This window comes from Apteryx mantelli, chromosome 1 (assembly GCF_036417845.1).
Source record: "Apteryx mantelli isolate bAptMan1 chromosome 1, bAptMan1.hap1, whole genome shotgun sequence".
Classification (NCBI taxonomy): domain Eukaryota; kingdom Metazoa; phylum Chordata; class Aves; order Apterygiformes; family Apterygidae; genus Apteryx; species Apteryx mantelli.
In genome coordinates, this window is record NC_089978.1 from 183,027,970 (window position 1) to 183,047,798 (window position 19,829).

Here is a 19,829-nt window from a genome sequence, read left to right on the forward strand (position 1 = left end):
GTACAGACATACCTATACTTTCTTTGGCTATTTCAGGGGAGGTATCTGCTAACATATCTGACATCAAAGCAGCACACTGGCCAAGACAGGAGAGACTGCACAGACAGGGCAGCTTCCTATAGCTGTTGCCATGGCAGCAATTAATACCATATAGAAGGACCTAGAATTGTGCCACTAGTGGATTCTTTTTTCTGACTGTTAAGACAGTCCTGCCCAAACTGGTAAGAACAGGGAACTCGACAATGTTGCTGTAGCAGTGGCTTAAATATACCCCCCAAAATGCGGGCATGCACCTATTATTCTTCTTTTTGTGGCACAGTTTCTACCCACAGTATTCCCCTAGCCTGATTATTGCCCTCTAGCCCACCAGAACAGAATGCTGTAGCACTCTGAACTGCCCAGAACACAAGGCTAAAAGTAACGAGAAACTCAATTCCAGTAAAATCGCATCAGGGCTCTGTGGGAAATACAAAAAGGTCTGACGAGTGTTCTTATCTGCCAGCAGGTAAACTCCCATAAGGCATAATTTTAAGTCCTTTTTCCATCACTCTCCTGTGAAAATGGTTGCCTAGTCCTCAGTTTCTCCCTGATAATCCAAACAGGATTCTTTATACCCAAATCAGAGCACTAAACGCTAAGCTAATACAACCACCACTCACAAAACACTAGTTACAAAATATCAAGAGGCTCTGAAGCAGAAGAAAATCCCCACTACTAAGAGGTGTATACATGGTGATCATGGGTCTCTAGGTCCCAAAACCTTACAATTTAAAGAAACTAATAGGCTGTAAATAAACTTCTCCAGAAGGGAGAAGGAATTAGGATGCAGGCCCAAAACCACATCTTAACTTGTTTTGAGTCAGTTTAAAAATAAACGGAGATAAAACATTTTAGAAGTTCCTCCTGATGATTTCTCTAATCAATGTTTTTCCAAAGATGTTACAGTAAGAAGATAAATAATGCCATCTGAAAAGCCATCAGAGGAGCTTGCTCTTTGCAGTTCATATTTTGACACGAAGCCTAGTACTGGAGAGCGCTAAAATGAGAAAAATTCTAAAGATTTAATTTGCTGATATAAAACACTTCTGTGTTTGAGGAATCTGTAAACAAGCAAAGTCAAGATTTTTGCAGTCACAATCTGATGTGACAGGACTAGCTTAACATATATGGTATATTTAAGAAGTCCTTAAAATCCTGTTTATACCTCATTGCATCATCTTGAAGAACAGAGAGAACACCACAGTAATACAGCAAGCCTGAACCACCCAGTTTCTTTTTGGTGCAAACAACACTGAAACACTGTAGACTTGTAACTTCTTACAAGTTTTACATGAGCAAAAGAGAAAAACATGCTCTAACCATCTTACCATTGACAGACTGCCAAAAAGTCCAGGAGTCTGTAGAATTTGAGGAGATCTCCCTTCTGTTCCCAGGACAGCAGACATATCTGGCAGCTTTGCGGAGCTTCGAGTTAGTGCGGTAACTGAAAGAGAGAGACCTTTTTCTGAAAAGAAAATGTACTTAAGGCAACTGCGCTCTATCAAGGCACTCCAAAAGAAATCTTTTAACTGAGATTGAAGTATTTATGAAATCCTGCTCATAGCCACAGAAGAAACAGACAAACCAATCTGATGGAGAAGTAGGCCTGTTCCTGTCCATCATTATTTCACTCCATCCCAAGGCTTGTACCAAACCCACAAGTGCTAATTATAAAGGAAAAACAAGTCTTAACACCAACGACAATTAAAAATAAGGAGATTCATTATCAGTAATGTAACTTCATAGTCTACAGATCTATTTATGCTAGGGGTATACAAACACCCTATTAACCAAGTCTGCAGCATACTCAAGCTCCAATTTTCCAACTAGGGTACATATTTATATAAAGGCAGATTGCAACCACTGTCATTTCAGTTCTTCCTCAAGTGCAGCAGCATTCCAGGTATAAGTCTGAAGCACAGGGAACACCAAGTTGGACATGAATGTATATACAGACAGCATATCTCAAATACCTTTGGTTATTTAAGAGTTCCTTGGTACATTCACATCATGAGTTTGCACAGTACTATATCTCCAGTCACTCTTGGAAATTGGTCTCCAAACCCTTAAAGCAAATGGCAAACCACAAGTCTGCTCTATCAAGCACTACATCTGTTCCAGATACTCCTGCACAATGACACTGTGGCTAGTGCTCCCAGGGATATTTGGCAGATGTTAAAAATGGAGATGCTTCTTGGAAAGATGACAGATCCACCATCCTACGACAACAGGGAAACTCCAACATCAAAGACATTCACACAGCCCAAAGACCACAGAATCTGCTTCAAGAGTAGTTCCTTTGGATCTCTTATCAACACAAACAGCCTGGGGAGCCATCTAAAAGAAATGGCTGTATCAAGACAGTGACAATCATATCAGGAGCCATGTCCACTGTGGCAAAGAGGGAATGACAGAGCCTCAAAGTGTGAGGAATGGGCATGTCTCTTCGCTTCAGCCATGACTAGTGAGGAAGGTACTAAGAGGACAGAAGATCTTTTCCCATGTTTAGTGTCAAGTCAATGTGAAGAACTTGCAGTTCCATTGTCAGAGCTGTCAATGCTGACACACAAGAAGCCCGTGCTTGTGAAGAAGGCTGATGCTAACAGCATTCATCTTTGCTACTGGCCAGCAGAACTGAAGTCACCAGATATTACAATAAACGAAGACACACAGGGGCTACACAGAACTTGCCAGGCAGGAACCATGAGACATCAAGAAGAATCAATCTCTCTGGAAGAGAGAAACTTATCTCTTTGCACCAGCACAAGTTCAGGAACAATGCCTAACACACTCCCAAAACATGTCAGCTAATGCAGAACAGTGGCGTTGAGATGGTCAGATTTCAGGGTAATCCACCCCTAGCCACCATGTGTGGTTCCACAGCCTTTGCATGAAGCGAATCTTGTAATTTTTTCTCCTGCTAAGAGAGACGGAGGTCTGAATGACCTGATGCAACCAATAAATACACCTGGTAGAAGGCTCAGTCAACAGAATTAACCTGCCACAAAAAGAATGAAGATGGAAAAGCATCTGTAGCGACACTACAAAACAGTGAATCTTGAAGAATTAAAAGCTATTACAAAAACAAAAGGCGGCTGCGAAGACAAGGGAAATGGCACAAACTAATCCATTGACTAGCAAAGCAAGAATCAGACGGTTTCAATGTGACATTTGAGAGAAACTGAAATGGTATTTCACATACTCTTGTGCTAAACAAAAAAAAGTGAAGCCCCAATGCATTCTAAAAATTGAAAGGCAAAAATCCATTGGCATTATGCAACAGCATGCATGTATAGTGTATGAACAGGTACGCTGACTGTTACTAGGTGTTTTGTACACCACAAAACAGTTGAGGTTGGAAGGGACTTCTGGAGATTGTCTAGTCCAACCCCTTGCTCAAAGCAGGGTCAATCAGAGCAGGTTGCTCAGGACCTTGTCAAGTGGGGTTCTGAATATTTCCAAGGATGGAGACTCCACAACCTGCCTGGGCAACTTGTTCCAGTATTCAATTGTCCTTACAGCAAAAAGTTTTTTTTATGTTTAAACAGAATTACCTGTATCATAGTTTGTGCCCATTGTCTTTCTACTGGAGACCACTAAGAAGAGTCTTGATCTATCTTCTTTACTTCCTCCCATCAGGTATTTATACACATTGATAAGGCTTCAGGACGAACAATCCCAGCTCCCTCAGCCTCTCCTTGTATGCCAGATGCTCCAATCCCTTAATCATCTTCATAGCTCTTCACTGGACCCACTCCAGTATACCCATGTCTTTTTTGTTATGAATTATTATCAATTATGAAGTCCAAGCATATTATTCATTTAACTAAATGTTAAAGAAAAGGAAATCTTACATGGCTGGCGAAGCAATGAACCAGGAGTTCGGGAAATGAACTGGCCTCTGGGTGTCATGTTTCCAATAGTGTCATCCAGGGATGTAAGAACTGATTAATAAAACAGGTTAAGAAACACTCCTAAACACACTTCCAGCTCTACCCAGAATGATTGTGAATACTTGGAGAGAAACAGTCTTTGTTGTAGCAAAAACACTATAAGGAATACACACCTTGTCCTTCAAGCTTAGCAAGGCTAAAGCAGAAAGTTCCATTCAATAAGCCCAAATTAGGTCATGAAATATTTCACCAGAAACTTAAAAGCTAGAGAGCTAGTAGGGATACACCAAAGCAAAGTTCAGAAACAAGAGCATGACTGGTCTAGGACACCTTGCTTCTCATAGCTGCTTGGTTCAAGGAGACTATCTCCCCTTGCAAGGAGCTGCTGTATCCTACATAACTCATAACCAGCAAATCTGAGACTGTATACATAAAACAACAAGAACAAAAAAAGCTCTCTTGCTCTGTATTCCAGGATACTGATGACTTCAACAAAAAGGTCTCTGTTGCTCTACTTTGCCTCTTCCTCTCAGTTAACTAATTTCAATGTCCTATGCATGGTTTACTAAGAAGTAGTGCAAACGTTTCATTGCCCTAAGTTATGTCAGTGTCCAAGAGCATCATGATTCTGAAGGACAACAATAATCATGGCCAATATCTTGCTAGTTTTATTCTGCTTACAAAAAGCAGAAGCATGAGAAGATTTACTGGATTCCTTTGCTATCATAATCAGAAAAAAATCATTACATTAGCTGCCAAACTGTACAATATTTTTTACTATTATAAATAAGTTTAAAAAATTTCTGTACAAAATTTATATCTATGCATATGCACTTCTCTTTATATTACTGCGGATGGGAAGCTAAGATACACCAAACAAACAAAATACACATAAAAAAAAAATACAGGTTAAAGAGCATAAGAATGTAAAATTAAGATATAATGGAGCGAAGAAAGCTCAAGAATGGAGTCAGCTATAGCTTACATAGATCTCTACACTGAGCTCAACCCAAGTTCATAAGTCTATGAAAACAGTAAAACACCATGCTACGTAAATATGCCAGCATAGATTTAGAAGGGAGGTAATGCACATGCACCTGTATTTAGCCCACAACCCAAATAATCAATGCAAATACAGTCAAAAATCAATTGTATGTGTCAGTCAATGTACCTGTATATTGTGAACATTAGCAAGCAAAAATTAAACATAAGAAGATAAAAAAAGCCTATACAGAAAAAGGATACTAGAAACTCTTTTCTGGGAGCTTTGTTTTCGACCGAGTCTGGCCATCTCTGTATCACGGGGGGATGACATGTCTCCAAAATCATTTCTATAAAACAGCAATATAGACACAAAGTAAACAAATGGATCCAAGCAAAACAAAATAAGATTATGATGTTACTTTCTTCTGGCTAACCCTTTCTTTCAAATACTAGTAACTTCATATCTTGATTCAAAAGTCCAGCTGACAAGGAAACAACATTCTCAAAAACAGACGTTTGAACTGGAAGGCCTATACCTACCCAGTACAAAAAAACCCAACCAACCAACCAACCAAAAAAAAAAAAAAAAAAAAAAAAAACCCTTTACCCTTTACAAAACAAACAAACAAGCAAACATAAGACACACTTTCTGAGCACTTGCTTCTTATTCTGCCGGAGAAAGAGACAACTAAAGATATAAAGCAATTAATCCTTTAGTACTGAAAACATTGCGCAAAAGGCACAAAAGCGCTGTAAATCTTCATCCAAATCTTATGTAAACATAGCCTAATACTATTCCACTATTAACTCTGAGACATCAGGAAAAACAAGTTGCTTCAGATTATTCCATCTTTAAAGATGGATTAAGATATTTTTTGTGCAACTCCACAACTGACAAACTGAAAACAAAGCTATATTAAGTCATTGCTGCTTTTAGTATAGCTATCCAATTTCTTATACAGAACATCTAGTATTGCTCATCAGCTCAGGAAAATTAGATTAGTTGGCCTGAAAATCCATACTTCACTCCTCCTACACCACAGTAGAGCCCTTCTTTAAATAGAAATTTAAAAAAAGCAAGAAAGATCCACAACAGTATGAAATTCACAATTTAAACTGAAAGAATAAGACGATCCCACTACTTTTTTTTCTTCAGACACACCAAATCACCACAGATTGAGAAAGTCCACATGCATTACAGAATGGAAAGAATTTAGTTAACAATAATTAAAATGCAAATGAGAAGCTGTGATGAGTGGTTTTTAAAGAGCGCAGCTGTGGCTGTCTAAGCAGACCTATCTGTAGAACACCTTGCAAAGGCCCCACTCAATAGTTTCTGTCTAAATAACAATTTCAGTTTAAGCCATACTTCAGAAAAAAAAAAAAAAAAGCTGGATTTAAAACTCTCAAGTGATATAAAAATCTTCCATAGCCCTAAAAAGCTGTTCCACTAGTTGATAATAACTACACCCCCTCCAGCTGATGTTAGATGGACATGCATTTCCAACACACCTACTCCGCTATATTAAAATCTTTCCTACACTGCAAGTCTTCCTCATACATTTCTCACTATACTGTGAACAAATCCCATCTATCTTTTCTAGTATATGAGAACACATTCCTCGATACTATAGGGGGGTATAATATATTGCTTAAATGCAGCCTGCTTCTGTAGTCTTAAAAAAGTTTCCCAATCTGTCTACAGCTTTCTTACTACGTAAATTAGGTTTCCGGGCGGGACACGCCACTCCTGTAGTTGTCTTACTCCCAGGACCCCGAGCAGGCTCGGTCACAGCCCCGCTCTTGCCGCGATTTCCGCAGAGGGCCCGGCGGCCGGCGGGGAGCAAACGCCGCCCCGGCGGCGCCCGGCAGACACGGACGGGAAAGAGAGGCCGCGGCAGCTCCGCCTGAGGCGGCGCGCGGCCGGCGCCCCCCGCGTGCCCCCCGCCACCCACCTCTCCATAACGGCCGCCGGCGCGAGCCGACTCGAGCGCTCCCGCCGCCGCGGCCCGGAAGGGAAAAGCGGCACTTCCGCCCCAGCCAAGCGGCGCTGGCGGGCTGCGCATGCGTCACGCGGGGCGGGTCGGCCGGGCTGCGCAGGCGCGGCCCCGGGGGGGGGGGGGCGGCAGCCCCGCTGGCTGGGGGGCGGCCGGGCCGGGCAGGGACCGGCGCTGCCGCCCGCGGGGCGCCCCCGAGCTGCGGTGAGGCTGCCTTGCCGCTAGCTCACCGGGCCGCGGCATCCTGGATAAGCAGGGCGGGGGAGGGGGGTGTCAAAACAAAACACGACACGTTTCATGCCACCTAAGTTATCTCCTTCCGTAGAGCCATGGCTAATGAGAGATTCCTAAAACAACGTTTGTCTCCCAGGCTTTGCGTTATCGTGGGCGGCCTAAGTGACAACTGCGTGAAGACAAGGCTGCCTGTTTCCCCTTCCTCTCCCTGCCTAACTTGGACTATTAGGCCAACTTTGAGAGGCAAAGATGTAACTGCCCTTAGGGATGGTTCAGACCTTACCTCTGTGGGTAGGTTAACGAAGCTGTGAGGTCAGCTGTGCATAACCACTTCTCCTCCTCAGCATGGCTTCACAAACTTTATAAAGACAAGTATTTTTTTTTCTACTACGGTAATACAAATGCCTGGATGCTGCGGGTAATAGTTCATTTAAATGTGCTCTAGTACAACAAAAACTACTCAACTGACATTGCTAGCATGGACAGACAGTGCCCCAAAATCCTTGTGAGTACTCAACTGTACGTGGAACTACAATTACAAGGGATTTTGAACAAATCAGGCATTTAAATTCCTCATACAGTAACTAGCGAGTGATGCATCTGAAAACAAGAGCAGCAGGCCTGTTAAGACGGCTTGCACAGTTAAGCTACTTATAAAACGCAGCGGCCAGTCTTGGTTTCTCCCCAAAGGCACTGGAGAGCCTAACCTAAGGAGGCCCCTCAGGAAGAAGGAAGCTGACAGTCCAGGCGAAGATCAGCTGTCCTGGGACAGAGGCAGCCTGCAGACCCTTAGAGAGTAATGAGTCACCCAGGAACTGGAGTTTTGGATAGGTTAAAAAAAAAAAAAGCAAGCCTCACTGAAGTTGTATCATGTAGACTCTCATATCAGGCAACACCCTTTGCTACAGTGCAAGACCTACAGAATATTAAGGAACTATTACTGCAGTTTGATACTACTAGACATGTAATACATTTTACTTCCCAAGAGCTCTTCGCAGGACAGGGTAGCATTACTATGTCCATACTGCAGTGGGAGACTCAGAGCAGAGCAGAGCACAAATTCATACCTGGTCCAATTCTCTGCGTTGCCACCAGCTCAAACTCTCAGGCCAGCCCTTTCTCAAGGCAGAAGGGACAAGAGAGAATGAGCAAACCTGCGGCAGCACATAAAGGAAGCAAAGCAACACAGAACCTAAGAGATGGGAACAAAGCAAAAGAAGCAAGACTCGGGCTGAAGGGGGCAGGTTTCTTTGTTTTAAAACAACAGTGAAAGAAAATAAAAGATTTGGAGGCCTTGAGAAAACTTGTCTTAGTATACAACTTCTTTAATGCAGGCTGGGGGAACCAGCTTAATCTTCAACTTGGCTCCAGAAAGAATAATACCTCCCCCCGCTCCCCCAAACCAAGGAACTATTGTCATGCTTCATGTATATGCAACAGGAGGAAAAGAAAAAAAGACAGGGAGAAAATAAAGCAAAAACAGTCTCTCATGCAAGCATCTCACACTCCCAAGGAGTGGAAGGGAATGTGAATTTACCAGTCCGTTCTTACCTATAACGTTCCTTTAGCCTGATATATACAGAAGACCCTGAATTTGTTATATTTATTATTAATATTAAAATTTATAAATCCATCTTGAATTTCACATATTTACATCAACACTGATCCTAACTGCAGCCATGTAGTCCAATTCTCAAGAGGGGTGGTAATGCTCCACAGTTAAAGGCAGGACTAAGGAAAAAAACCTCAGTAGCCAGCACTGCTAACAGAATCATACCAGGTTTATCACCAATGCCCAAGTGGCCTCTCTGCCTGAACACTATAAGGGTATTAGAATACTAGCTTTAAAAAAAACACTTAATAGGGTTTACTAGATATACTAGGTTAAAGTTGACTAACTTAAAGCTCAAATTACCCTTTATAAAGTATGTTTCAATATAGTCACTTCATTGAAAAGAATTACCACAATGTATTGCAAAGATGCAAACATGACATTTGCATATACAAAATTCAACAGCCTTAACTCATAACTATCAAAAGTAATAACATAAAAAAAATTGTGTAAAGTATGATGGCAAAAATTGTACATTAGCTGAGCTTTCTTAAGTACAAAGAAAACCATGGAACCTACATTATGTCTTGTTTCATCTTATGAGAATGAAAGAAATCTCATGTTTTAACCCATCTTCTCCTAGTTCAAACATTCCTGGAAGTGTCAAATTCTTCACAATTTCTTTTTTACGCATAAACTTTTTTTTTCTCCCAATCTCAAGGTTGAAAGTGTGCATATGCTTGCTTGTATTAAAATGCAATGTTGACTCTCAATGAAGGCTGTCTGGGGGACTCATGCTAAATGGATTCTGACTCCTTTGCCTACTCCTTTCAATGGAGCTCGGTTGAATAAAACTTTATTAAAAAGGCAAAAATAATAGACAAGTGTCGTTTTATTTGTGTCTGAAAATCATGACAGCAGTGCCAAGGGACTTTGCTTTATTTGGCACTTCACAGGCAGTGAGCCCCACTTAGCAGAGCTGGGATTTCCGATGTAAATTTTTATACTCAGAATGTGACTGAAGTTACCAAATCCTCCCTGCTAGGTCTAAAAATAAAAGGTAAAAATACCAATTATTATGAAAAGAAAGTACACTGACCAAAGGAGGAATGAGAATTTCCACTGTAATTGCAGTCTGAATTCAAGATTGGAGAAAACATCCCAAAGGTTTACGGTAGCAAAACAAACAAACAAACAAAACAAAAAACCCACCAAACTCAAAACATTTTAATGAATTACAATTTCTTTCAAATGAGATAGTCTACCCCAGCCACAATGCTGAAGGGGTAAAAAAAACAAACAAACAACCCCCCCCCCCAAAAAAAAAAAAAAACAAAAAAAACTGGTGGCAGTGAACTTTCTTGAAACATTAAAGCTGTAGAACTTACTGTTAGACACGACTAATATTTTTTGAGGCTGAAGTGACTGAGTACTGATTAAAGTGCTTTCTTTTGTTGCGTACAGTGGAATTATGAAGGCATTCCTCTCTCCATTCACCCTCTGCTTGATGATTCAAAATTCTGAAGATGTTTGTTTTACCCTTCCTTTTTTAAACTCTCTGAAAATATTTATGTTTGAAGTCCAAATATTGCAACACTGAGAACAAAATAAGAATACAAAACATAACACTGCTTATACTTTCAGACTGAGAATAATATAAAGAAAAAAAGAAAAGAAAAAAAGAAGTTGAGTACCATTCCAGAGTTTTACTTTGTATAACAGAAGTTAAATTAGGTTTTAAGAATCAAGTTGTTCACAAAACTCTCAAAAATGAAAGCATAGGGTGCTTGAGACTCAGAAATAAGATTAAGATTTGATTAAGAGTTCTGCTTGTCTAACATTGCTTTAGAGAATTACAGACAGCTGTACTTCATTACATATTTGAACAACTTCTGCTTTATTTTTTATTCTCCTTCCCATACACAGGCTAAATAAAAAAGCTATAGATTAAAGTATAGCTTGATGCTGCTGAGGCAGAAGCTTTACCCTGGACAAAAAGCTTCTTGTCTACACTGATGCTTAGCTGCATCTTCATATTACAACTCAAAAATTAAGAAAAGTTACAGATAACTGCACTACTACTATTGACAACTTAGGTCTAGAAATAACTTTCTCTTGTTAAGTTTAAACTGAAGCCTACCTAGAAATAGTTCACTGTTGTGGCAGAATTTCTCCCCCGCCTTAAATTATTCTCCAAATTGGCAAGGACTAGAAAACTTTGGAAAAATCCATCGTTTACTTCACCCACAGTTCATTTAACTTTTTTAAAAAAGAAGAAAATCCTTATCTCTAGTCTTCACCCATGAGGAAACAGCAATTCTAATTACACCAGAACCAAGGAGAAATGCACAGCTTTAATCAAAACTTCAGCAGTATTCTCCTCCCACCTCCCCCTTCTAGCATCACAATATCACAGTACATGTTATAAAACAAACTTAGTATCTAACTCTACAGTACTTTTCCACAAGTTATGTTCTCTTATGCAGAGAATAGTAGTAGTTTGAGTTTACAGTGCCATTCATTTGGGCATCTGAAAACATCTTGCAATTCTCAAGTATTGCTTTAAGATAAGCAAGTAGACATTCATTTTACAGAATAATTTGAGAATGAAAAAAGGCATTAATAACAATGTAAGGGATAATAAATTTGTACTTAAAGGAAGAAGTCCTAATAGCAATTCACTTAAATAATACTTCTGTATTTCAGGGAATAAACATAACTTTTTCCACAGAAAGCTCAGACATTGGAGATATTGACAAATACCAATTTCAGATTAGGGTGGAAGTAAAACAGTCACAAACTTTGTGTGCACTGTAAGCATAAACTAACTTTACAAGCAGTAAGCAGCAATACATAAGTATAGCACTGAATTTGGAAAATTACTGCATTAGTTTTCTGATAAAATATGAATTATGCATGTTTTCATCCAAAGCTTTGTAAGTAGAACCGTGTCTTTTTGAAGGACCAAAGTAAACTAATCACTCTAAGAGGAGGCATGTTTACTAATAAAGAACATTTCTCCCCTACTCATTTAAATATAAGTAGGTCTGTCTGCATTCTTCAGTTGTTCTTGCTTCAGTATGGAAAGTGTTCTGTTTCTATTGAAGTAGAGCAAGTGTAAACTTCTTAAGCTTTGTACACAAAGCACTTATCCTCAAGACATTTAAAAATGTGTTCAAAAGTTTCAGCGGACAGGATTCTTTTCTGTAAGTGGTTACTGTTTACATAGTTCCAATTACTGAGAGGAACTAGATGTTCACTTCCTCAGAGGGAGCAGCTCCTCATGCCATAACTACTCAGAAATGAAGAAAATTCTTTCATGAGTTTTTCCTCACTCTTCATGTCCAGCACCTCCTCAGCATCATTTTGTCAGACATCTTCCCTTTAACTGTTGGGACACTACTTCCTTGAAGCCTGCCTAAGTTTTCCTAGGAGAAAAATCCTGCATTTTAGGTATTACCTGGGTTACAATTTGTTAATATTGCAAATCTGGTCTAGTTCTAAATGGGGGGGGGGCAAAAACCAAACAACAACAAACAACAACAATACCTGTATTTCCCCTTTTTAGCAGTATCTTGAGATGATAAAGACTAAAGTTTGAGAATTTCACTCTCCTGGAGCTTGTTCAAAACTTACCACCTCTATTGCTGAGAAATTATACATTTACTATTCCACAGCGCGACCAGGAATAGTCCAGTAAAGCTTCCAGGACAAAGCTGATGTTCCCTGTAATTAATACTCTTTGGCTGGACACAGAGACCAAGCCAGTACACCCTGTCATGTTATCAGAAAATTCTTTTCTCCCTCTCACATCCTGCCATCTGTACAGCTACTTGGAAGAGAAACACACTGAAAAGAACACAGAGAAAATGACTGGGACATAAAAGTGTTAAAAGATCTGAATAAGCAGAGGTTGGAAGTCAAAGGAGGAAAGGTACTGACTGGGCCAGCAAGGAGGAGAGGATCTAGTGCAAAAGAACTAGGTCAGGCTGGAGCACTGGATGCTCTATTCTGGAAACCGATCAGTATGCAGAGCGTACCAAAACAGATATTTATGGGGATCATCAACTACATAGTCTGTTTTCTAATGATAAACGAAAAGAGATATCAACCTTAATTCTGACTCTGTACAGTGAAGGGGTGCGTTACCTCCATTAAATGGCTGTGGTCACTGAAGAAATTGCCAAGTCTACCAGCAGGAAGGATCGTCTGAGCTCCTTAATTCATTTTGGGCAAAGTAAGCTAGCTCAGTGTTTACTGGTACGAGCCAGCCTAATCTGATTGATTTTGCAGGAATGCATTAGAGCATGCTCTGATAATTTTGTGCCAGAGAAACAGGAGGTACCAAGTATTTGGGTGTGACATTAATTTTCAACAGCACAACTAAGATCAGATCATCCACAGTCCAAGTACTCCACTTCACAGTCCAACAGTGTTAACAGGTATCTACAGTCTGCAAAATTCTACACTTAATACTGCAAGAATGCTCTTCTGCAGATTTCCTTGAAACCAAACAAGTATGCTTTAATCATCCAGAAGAAAACCATATACAGTGTTTTATCCTAAGAGAATATTTTAGCTACACTATGTAAGTTTTAGCAATGACTTCTTCCTGGAAAGGAGGAAAATAGCCACAGGCAACATATCCTCAAGTTCTGGAAACAGCCACTGATAGTCTAATCTTTGAAGACAGATATTTTCCTGTAAGATTTTTTTTCTCCCTTACAAAAGAACTTTAGCACTTCAAATATTCCAAGTCCAAAACTGTAAGTGGAGTTTCATCCAGTCAGAAGTTCATCCACCCTAGCACATGGGATGCTAGTAGAAGAAATATCTATGGCATGTATTTGTCAGGAGACAAAGTCATAATGGTTCCTTTTGGTCCTAAAATGTATGAATTTGCACTGTGCAAGTGACATTGAAATCAATATTTACTAGCACTACTAAAACACAAAACATTCAAGTGGTATATAACTGTAATGCAAGCCCTTGCATGGCAATCCAAATTTATTGAACTACTGATGCTAAGTCATACAAAATTGCACCACTTTAATTAAGGCTTTTAGTTTACATTTGGCCACCTCAAAGCAGTTGTAACATTAGGTTGGTCAATTTAAATACTGTGGCTCCCTGTTGGATATACACACAATCTTTACACCCAAACGTTAATGCATACAAAGCAACAAGGCATTGTTAAATAAATCAGCAAAAGTTAATTACTGCAACTTAGGCCCTGTGACCAATTACACATGATTAAAATTACTTCCCACATTCACATCCACAGTACTCTTCCACCATTTAACATCTCAACCAAAACGTTACACATGTAAAACAATCACTAACAGGCAAAAGTACTAAACCTGTATATTTGGTATTGCAAATACACTTATGCATGAGCAAGCAAGGGAATTCACAGTGAGAATCTACAGCTGCAGAAGCCCGAAAATGATTTACAAAAAATTGTTAAATCATTAAAAAATTGTTTTAAAATATACACTTCTTGTTGTAGACCCCCACTGTACACACAACTATAAACATTGTTCCCTATGTAAACAAGGAAAAGGAAACATACAATAAAAGGTTGAAAAGTCTGGACATTTCCTTCCCAACAGATATTAAAGGCCATGTCTTTAGTCAGACATTATACTGAAAGGACTCTTAAAGACTAGATCACTGTCTCCACAGGTTTTTCCTAAAATTAAAAAACTATATAGCTGTTGTGTTAATCAAAGCGCTTTTGTACAATACGATGATGATGATGATCCTGTATTTCTTTAAAAAAGTTACAATAAGCTACAAATACCGATGAAGCAAAGTTATCTGGAGTAGTCTATATAGGAGCTCTTTGGACTTTCTTTTATTATGCTAAAATAGTGGTGCTTTTAGGATTTACATTATTGTACTCTCCAATAGAAAGTGGGGATTGTTGAAGTATACAGTACACAGTTTTCATACATGTACAACATTGGTGGATGAACAATGTCTCTTATCAGTAATACTGGATGTAGGCTCTGGTTTTACCAGTTGCATACACTTAGAATATTTATAAGTAAAAATCTCTTGTGATACTGGAAAGTGATTAGAATGTGCAAACTGATGTAGTAGCTTTCATCCGTTTCTTAAAGGGTACCACCACAGGAAAGTCCATTTAAGATGTTGGTAGGTTTAATAAAGTTGGAATGCTGGCACTGTTGAATTGGGCAACAGTTCTTCAGACCTGTAACGACGAAACAACGTGTTAGCATCAGTAGCAGCTATTTTCATTGCTCAATTCTTTATTTAATGCAACTAGATAGTCCTTAGAAAACAGACTTGGAAAATAACCGCCTTATCACTTCTCCTCCACTGATATCACTTCTCCTCCACACACACAAATAACAGATTTTCTCAGTAAGTAAAGCTGAACTGGGATACATATGGTAATCCAGAACAAACTGTGGAAGTGATATTTGATGGATGGGACCAGTTCTGCTTATAGCATGATAGATAGTGGAGGAAAAAAAAGGGGGGGGGAAATATCAATGATCCTAAATTGAATGCCCTGTTTAAAAGAAAAAAAAAGAGAGCGAAAGAAAGAGAAAGAGAGAGTGAGTGAGCACTCAATCACTTCTGTGATCCTCAGCTGATACTTTTGGAACCCTCTCAGTTTTCTTCAGTTTGAGCTACCTGAATCCGTTCAAAAGTTTCATACGGATACCAAAGAACTAAACATAGCATTAACTGAATTTTAACACAAGCCTGCAAGTTATTGCAATATTAACTGCAGTGAAATCTCCTACGAGGATCTTCTAGTATGTCAGGTAAGCAGATGACAAAATAAAGCATCACAGTACTGATAAAGAATTGAACCACCAAGTACAATTCTACTCCTTGAACAGCTACAATACACAGCAGATATACAAACACCATATGACCAGTAAAACTGAAGGTTGAAACCAAACTTGAAGTAATCAAGATGGACAGATAATATTTGCATTATGTCAGGTCAATCAAAAAGAGAGACCTCTGCTTGTCCTAAGGCTGGAGGTGTGGGAGGGGGAACCCTACCCAAGAACAAGAAAGCCACAGGCAAAATTCACGCCTGCTGACTGGCTTCTGAAAAAACTTGCTAAAGAGCAGGCTGGAGCTTGCTTGAACCTTCAACAGTATTCTTAAAGCAAGGATTTAGTCAGGTAAAACATTAGCCAACTGTCACTATGTACAAAATTGATCCAGTAACCAATAGCTGCAGGTCAAATATTTGGAGTGTTATAATGATCACTTCACAATTATCTTCCAAAACCACTAACTGCAATGCAGCCTATAAAATATCCATATAATTCAAAGAAAGCAAGCTTAAATTCCTATGATCCAATACAAATATGTGCAGAAGTTCAAAGAAGGAAGTGACATTTTAGCACGCAAACTACAATACTTTACAGTGTGCATTCCTGATGATTGAGCTCTTACAATATATTCTACCAGCCTTTAAAAAGAAAATCCTGTTTCCAAAAGCTGAAATTTGGAAGTATCAGAACAAGTATTGTTCATCTGAACTTTCCAAACACCTTAAGGCTGGATGAAATTTCAATACCAATGCGAACAGTATACCTTGCACATATTTTGTAGTTCTGACTTCAGAATGGCAAAAATCATCATCATACACATTTCTATGTCAATGTAAATCACTAATTTTCAATGCAGTTCTGCATTAGCAGCTACCATAACTAAGGATTTTTAATAACCATGTAACAGAAAATCCTGAAAATTTTAAAGGGTTTACCTGGCTCAGAGCTACAGTACAGCTATGTATTAAAGTAGCTGACATGATGACTTTTTGCGTGCTTTTCCAGGCACTGGAGTTTTTCTGTTAATTTGCCGCACAAGGTCATAAAAGATCTGTGAATATAAAAATCAATTGCTTATTGGAATTAAGAGGCTTCTCTTGTAACTTTTACCCTTGAACCTTCACATGCAACACATTCACATACTCAAGAACCACTGTAAACATGTAGTTATCACAAAGCCAGAAAGTTAAACTGTATACTTAACACCTGCGTATTTTCTGCTTTCTAATATGATTGTTTGTCAAGGGTTTTCCAGTTTCTTTGAAGCAAACCATAAGGGCATCTATAATCTACAACTATTTAATCTGTGGGTCAAATTTGTTTGAAAATGTACAATGTATACCACAGATGTCAACTGCTACATGCTACTACTTTGCAATTTAGCACTTATGCCAAGAAACAAGCCACAGGTTTCTTTTTACTCGAGGCACTCTAATAATATTCTTTTAAGAATGTTCTAGTAAGTTTTAACTGACAATTTTCATAGTAACTCAAGTACACTGCATATTTAGTAGTATTGTCTAGTATTCAAAGGGTATCATGCTTTTTCAGATATCTTAGTACTTTTTTTTTATTATTATTATTATTATTATTATTTAAAAACAAGTCTAGGCAATTAATTCAGCAGCCTCTCCAGGACTACAAAAGCCTAACATTTCCTAGAAAAGTAACTAAAGGATGAGACATTTTCACACTCGTTCTAATTAGAATTCTAAGAGACTAAGAGTTCTGGGGAAATGCTAATTTAAGACAAATCTAAATACTACAATTAAACAACATCTGCTTTGTTTATTGTTGACATTTTTCCAATTATTTCTCCATCTCTTAAATATTTTAAAACAAGGAAGTCCTCATGCTAAAGCCATCGTGGCAGTTTCCTAAGCACTATCCACAAAGAAGCAAACATTCCAACAAGGGCTTTTAGTGTTTGAAATAAGTTCTGGTTTATTAAACATATGACTTTTATATAGTTAAGCTGATAAATTTTTATTTCAGAAAAACTGAGTAGTCTCCAGAAATTCCCAACTAATTCAACACACATTACTTTTTTTTTTTTTTTTTTAATCAGATGTGCTTAAAACCAGCACACTCATTTGATTACATGTAACTCTTGCATAGAGGCCCTTTCAGCTTGACTGACACTGCCAACAATGTTTTCCACAAGACACGATGACTGCAGGATACATCATAAAAGTCAAGCTGTTACAGAAATGCAAATACTAACACAGCTTGATTTTCTGTATGCTGGCATCCCAACCAGACAAGAACACGTGCACTGTGGCAAGTCCAAAAATGCATGCGCTTGATCAATCGCCTAGCCCCTGCTAAACAGAGAGATAGATAGATAGTAGAGAAGGTCTGCCTGCCTCTCTCTTTGCAGCACACCTGTTTAGGTCTCTTCTCTAACCAGCTGTTAATTCTGACAAAACCAATAGAGATGAAAGGACAGAATTTCTAACAATTTATTACTGAGTAACTTGAATCCATTAGCAAGTTTTAAGGATGTAAAAGGTAACCTACCAGTGCATTCTCAGTGGCTACAGATCACATCAACTAGGGAATGCAACATAAAAAAAACACTGAACCAAATAGAAGCATTTATCCCAAATTTGTATGAAAATAACTTGAAAACTAGTTTTAAGTCAAAGCTTACATTATATCCCGTAAAATGAACATCTGAGGAAATATCACATCGTTAGGATAATGGTTTTGTCCACTATGATCAATGTTTGCTAGTTTTTCTTGACAAACAGTAATGCTTGCTTACCAGAACACTGTTCCCACCCCCCACTGCCCCCAGTATTTTGCCTTACCTCATTAACATTTATCTTTGATTTTGCAGAAGACTCTAAGAATGCACAATTATTCCATTGCCTTGCTAGGTTCTGACCTTGTTCCTTTCCCACAACTCTTTCATCTTCCAAATCACACTTGTTGCCAACCAGAATCATAGGCACCTAAAAACAAACAGTTCACACATGAGCTAATACCAACAAAGGGATCATTACAATTTTGGGAAGAGACAATGTTAGACACCTGAAATCCAGTCTGAATCCCCAAACATTTTCCCCCCCAACCCTGCTGAACACCAGGAAAAAAAATACAGTCACTTTGATTTGAAGATGAATGTCTTACAGAACTGTAAACTCAACACTGAGCTGTATCAGAGCTTGATTATTCTGGAAATCAGGACCCACTGAAAAAAGGTTTATGAAAGTGTTACAAAACAGTTTGCTTATTGAAGCTGGCAAACATACCAAGGAGGTCCTCTTAATTAGTTACAACCTGAGCCAGCTGGCCTACATACCCTACCTGGGTGTTCTCTCTTGCTCATCTCAAATCCCAATTTTAGAAGGATATGTGAAAATGTAAGAAAATTAAGTAGATGCCATATTGTCTACAATCATATTCTGATTATAATGCATGCTTCCCTTTCTCTCCTTGCTTCGTGCCCAAGCCATTGTACAAACTCCACTGCCCATGAAATTTGTCCATGCTATTAAATATGGTCTGCTCTAATCTGGGCACATACTGGGAAAAAAAAAAAAAAAAAAGAAAATCAGTTTCTATAGTTCAAGCATGTGACACTTGTAAGTTTGACTGGAAAGTAGCCATTTATGAGGTTTATTGCTTACTGAACCACCAGTCACCTAAAGTTCTCCTACAGGCAGGAGTGCAAAACACTGATTACAGATTATTCCATCTTCTGTTGGAGTTTTCAGTCAAGAACAAAAAACCCACACAAATTTAAATATTCTAAATTTGTATTACTGAAAGACTTTGTATTCTATTCTGAAAGATCACCTTTACCTGAAAGACTGCCAATAGAGCCCATTTTGTGTGACACTAGTATTCTATCACAGCACAAGTTAATTATCCTCCAAATTACACAATTACTATTCCATTTGCAGAGACAGCATGAACATGGCCCAGCATTACCCATCAGTTAACATTCAATAGTTTGCCACTCAGCCAGTTTATACTACCAAGCTTAACAGCACTATTTAGCATTCCAGTTGGTAGCTTAAAATTTACATGTTATGAAATGTTAAGTGAATGTCACTGAAAGAATAAAGCCAAGTTGTCTAACTAAATCACTGTTTTTCATGAAAAAGAAAAAAAATTATGAGAAGGAAGGAATTACTAACTTTTTCCATTCATGCTCATACAGTACAGTTTGTATTCATTCTGCCTCTAAAGTAATCATAGATGTATATGTCTTTCATAGGCTGAAAGTATATGAATGGATCCTACTGCAACAATAACCTACTTCAAGGACAAACACAAGGGGGGGGGGCTGTGA

General features: G+C 38.7%; 2 protein-coding genes across 5 annotated transcripts in view; both read right to left on the reverse strand.

The window, feature by feature from the left end:
• The window catches only part of NUP107 (nucleoporin 107), a 29,755-nt gene extending 22,837 nt beyond the window's left edge, over positions 1-6,918 (reverse strand). For 2 of the 3 annotated variants that reach the window (XM_067313753.1, XM_067313732.1), the window contains exons 1-4: positions 6,872-6,918; positions 5,178-5,263; positions 3,894-3,983; positions 1,368-1,483 (exon numbers count right to left, since the gene is read on the reverse strand). In XM_067313753.1, the coding sequence (XP_067169854.1) occupies positions 1,368-1,483; positions 3,894-3,983; positions 5,178-5,263; positions 6,872-6,879 (300 nt within the window). In that variant the 5' untranslated portion in view covers positions 6,880-6,918. Of the gene's footprint in view, positions 1-1,367; positions 1,484-3,893; positions 3,984-5,177; positions 5,264-6,630; positions 6,648-6,871 lie in introns of those variants that run through there. The other variant, XM_067313743.1, reaches the window with a different exon arrangement.
• A 6,756-nt stretch (positions 6,919-13,674) lies between these two features.
• Positions 13,675-19,829, reverse strand: part of RAP1B (RAP1B, member of RAS oncogene family) — a 35,689-nt gene continuing 29,534 nt past the window's right edge. For both annotated transcript variants that reach the window (XM_067313767.1, XM_067313772.1), the window contains exons 6-8: positions 18,340-18,483; positions 16,462-16,577; positions 13,675-14,916 (exon numbers count right to left, since the gene is read on the reverse strand). In XM_067313767.1, the coding sequence (XP_067169868.1) occupies positions 16,491-16,577; positions 18,340-18,483 (231 nt within the window). In that variant the 3' untranslated portion in view covers positions 13,675-14,916; positions 16,462-16,490. The remainder of the gene's footprint in view (positions 14,917-16,461; positions 16,578-18,339; positions 18,484-19,829) is intronic.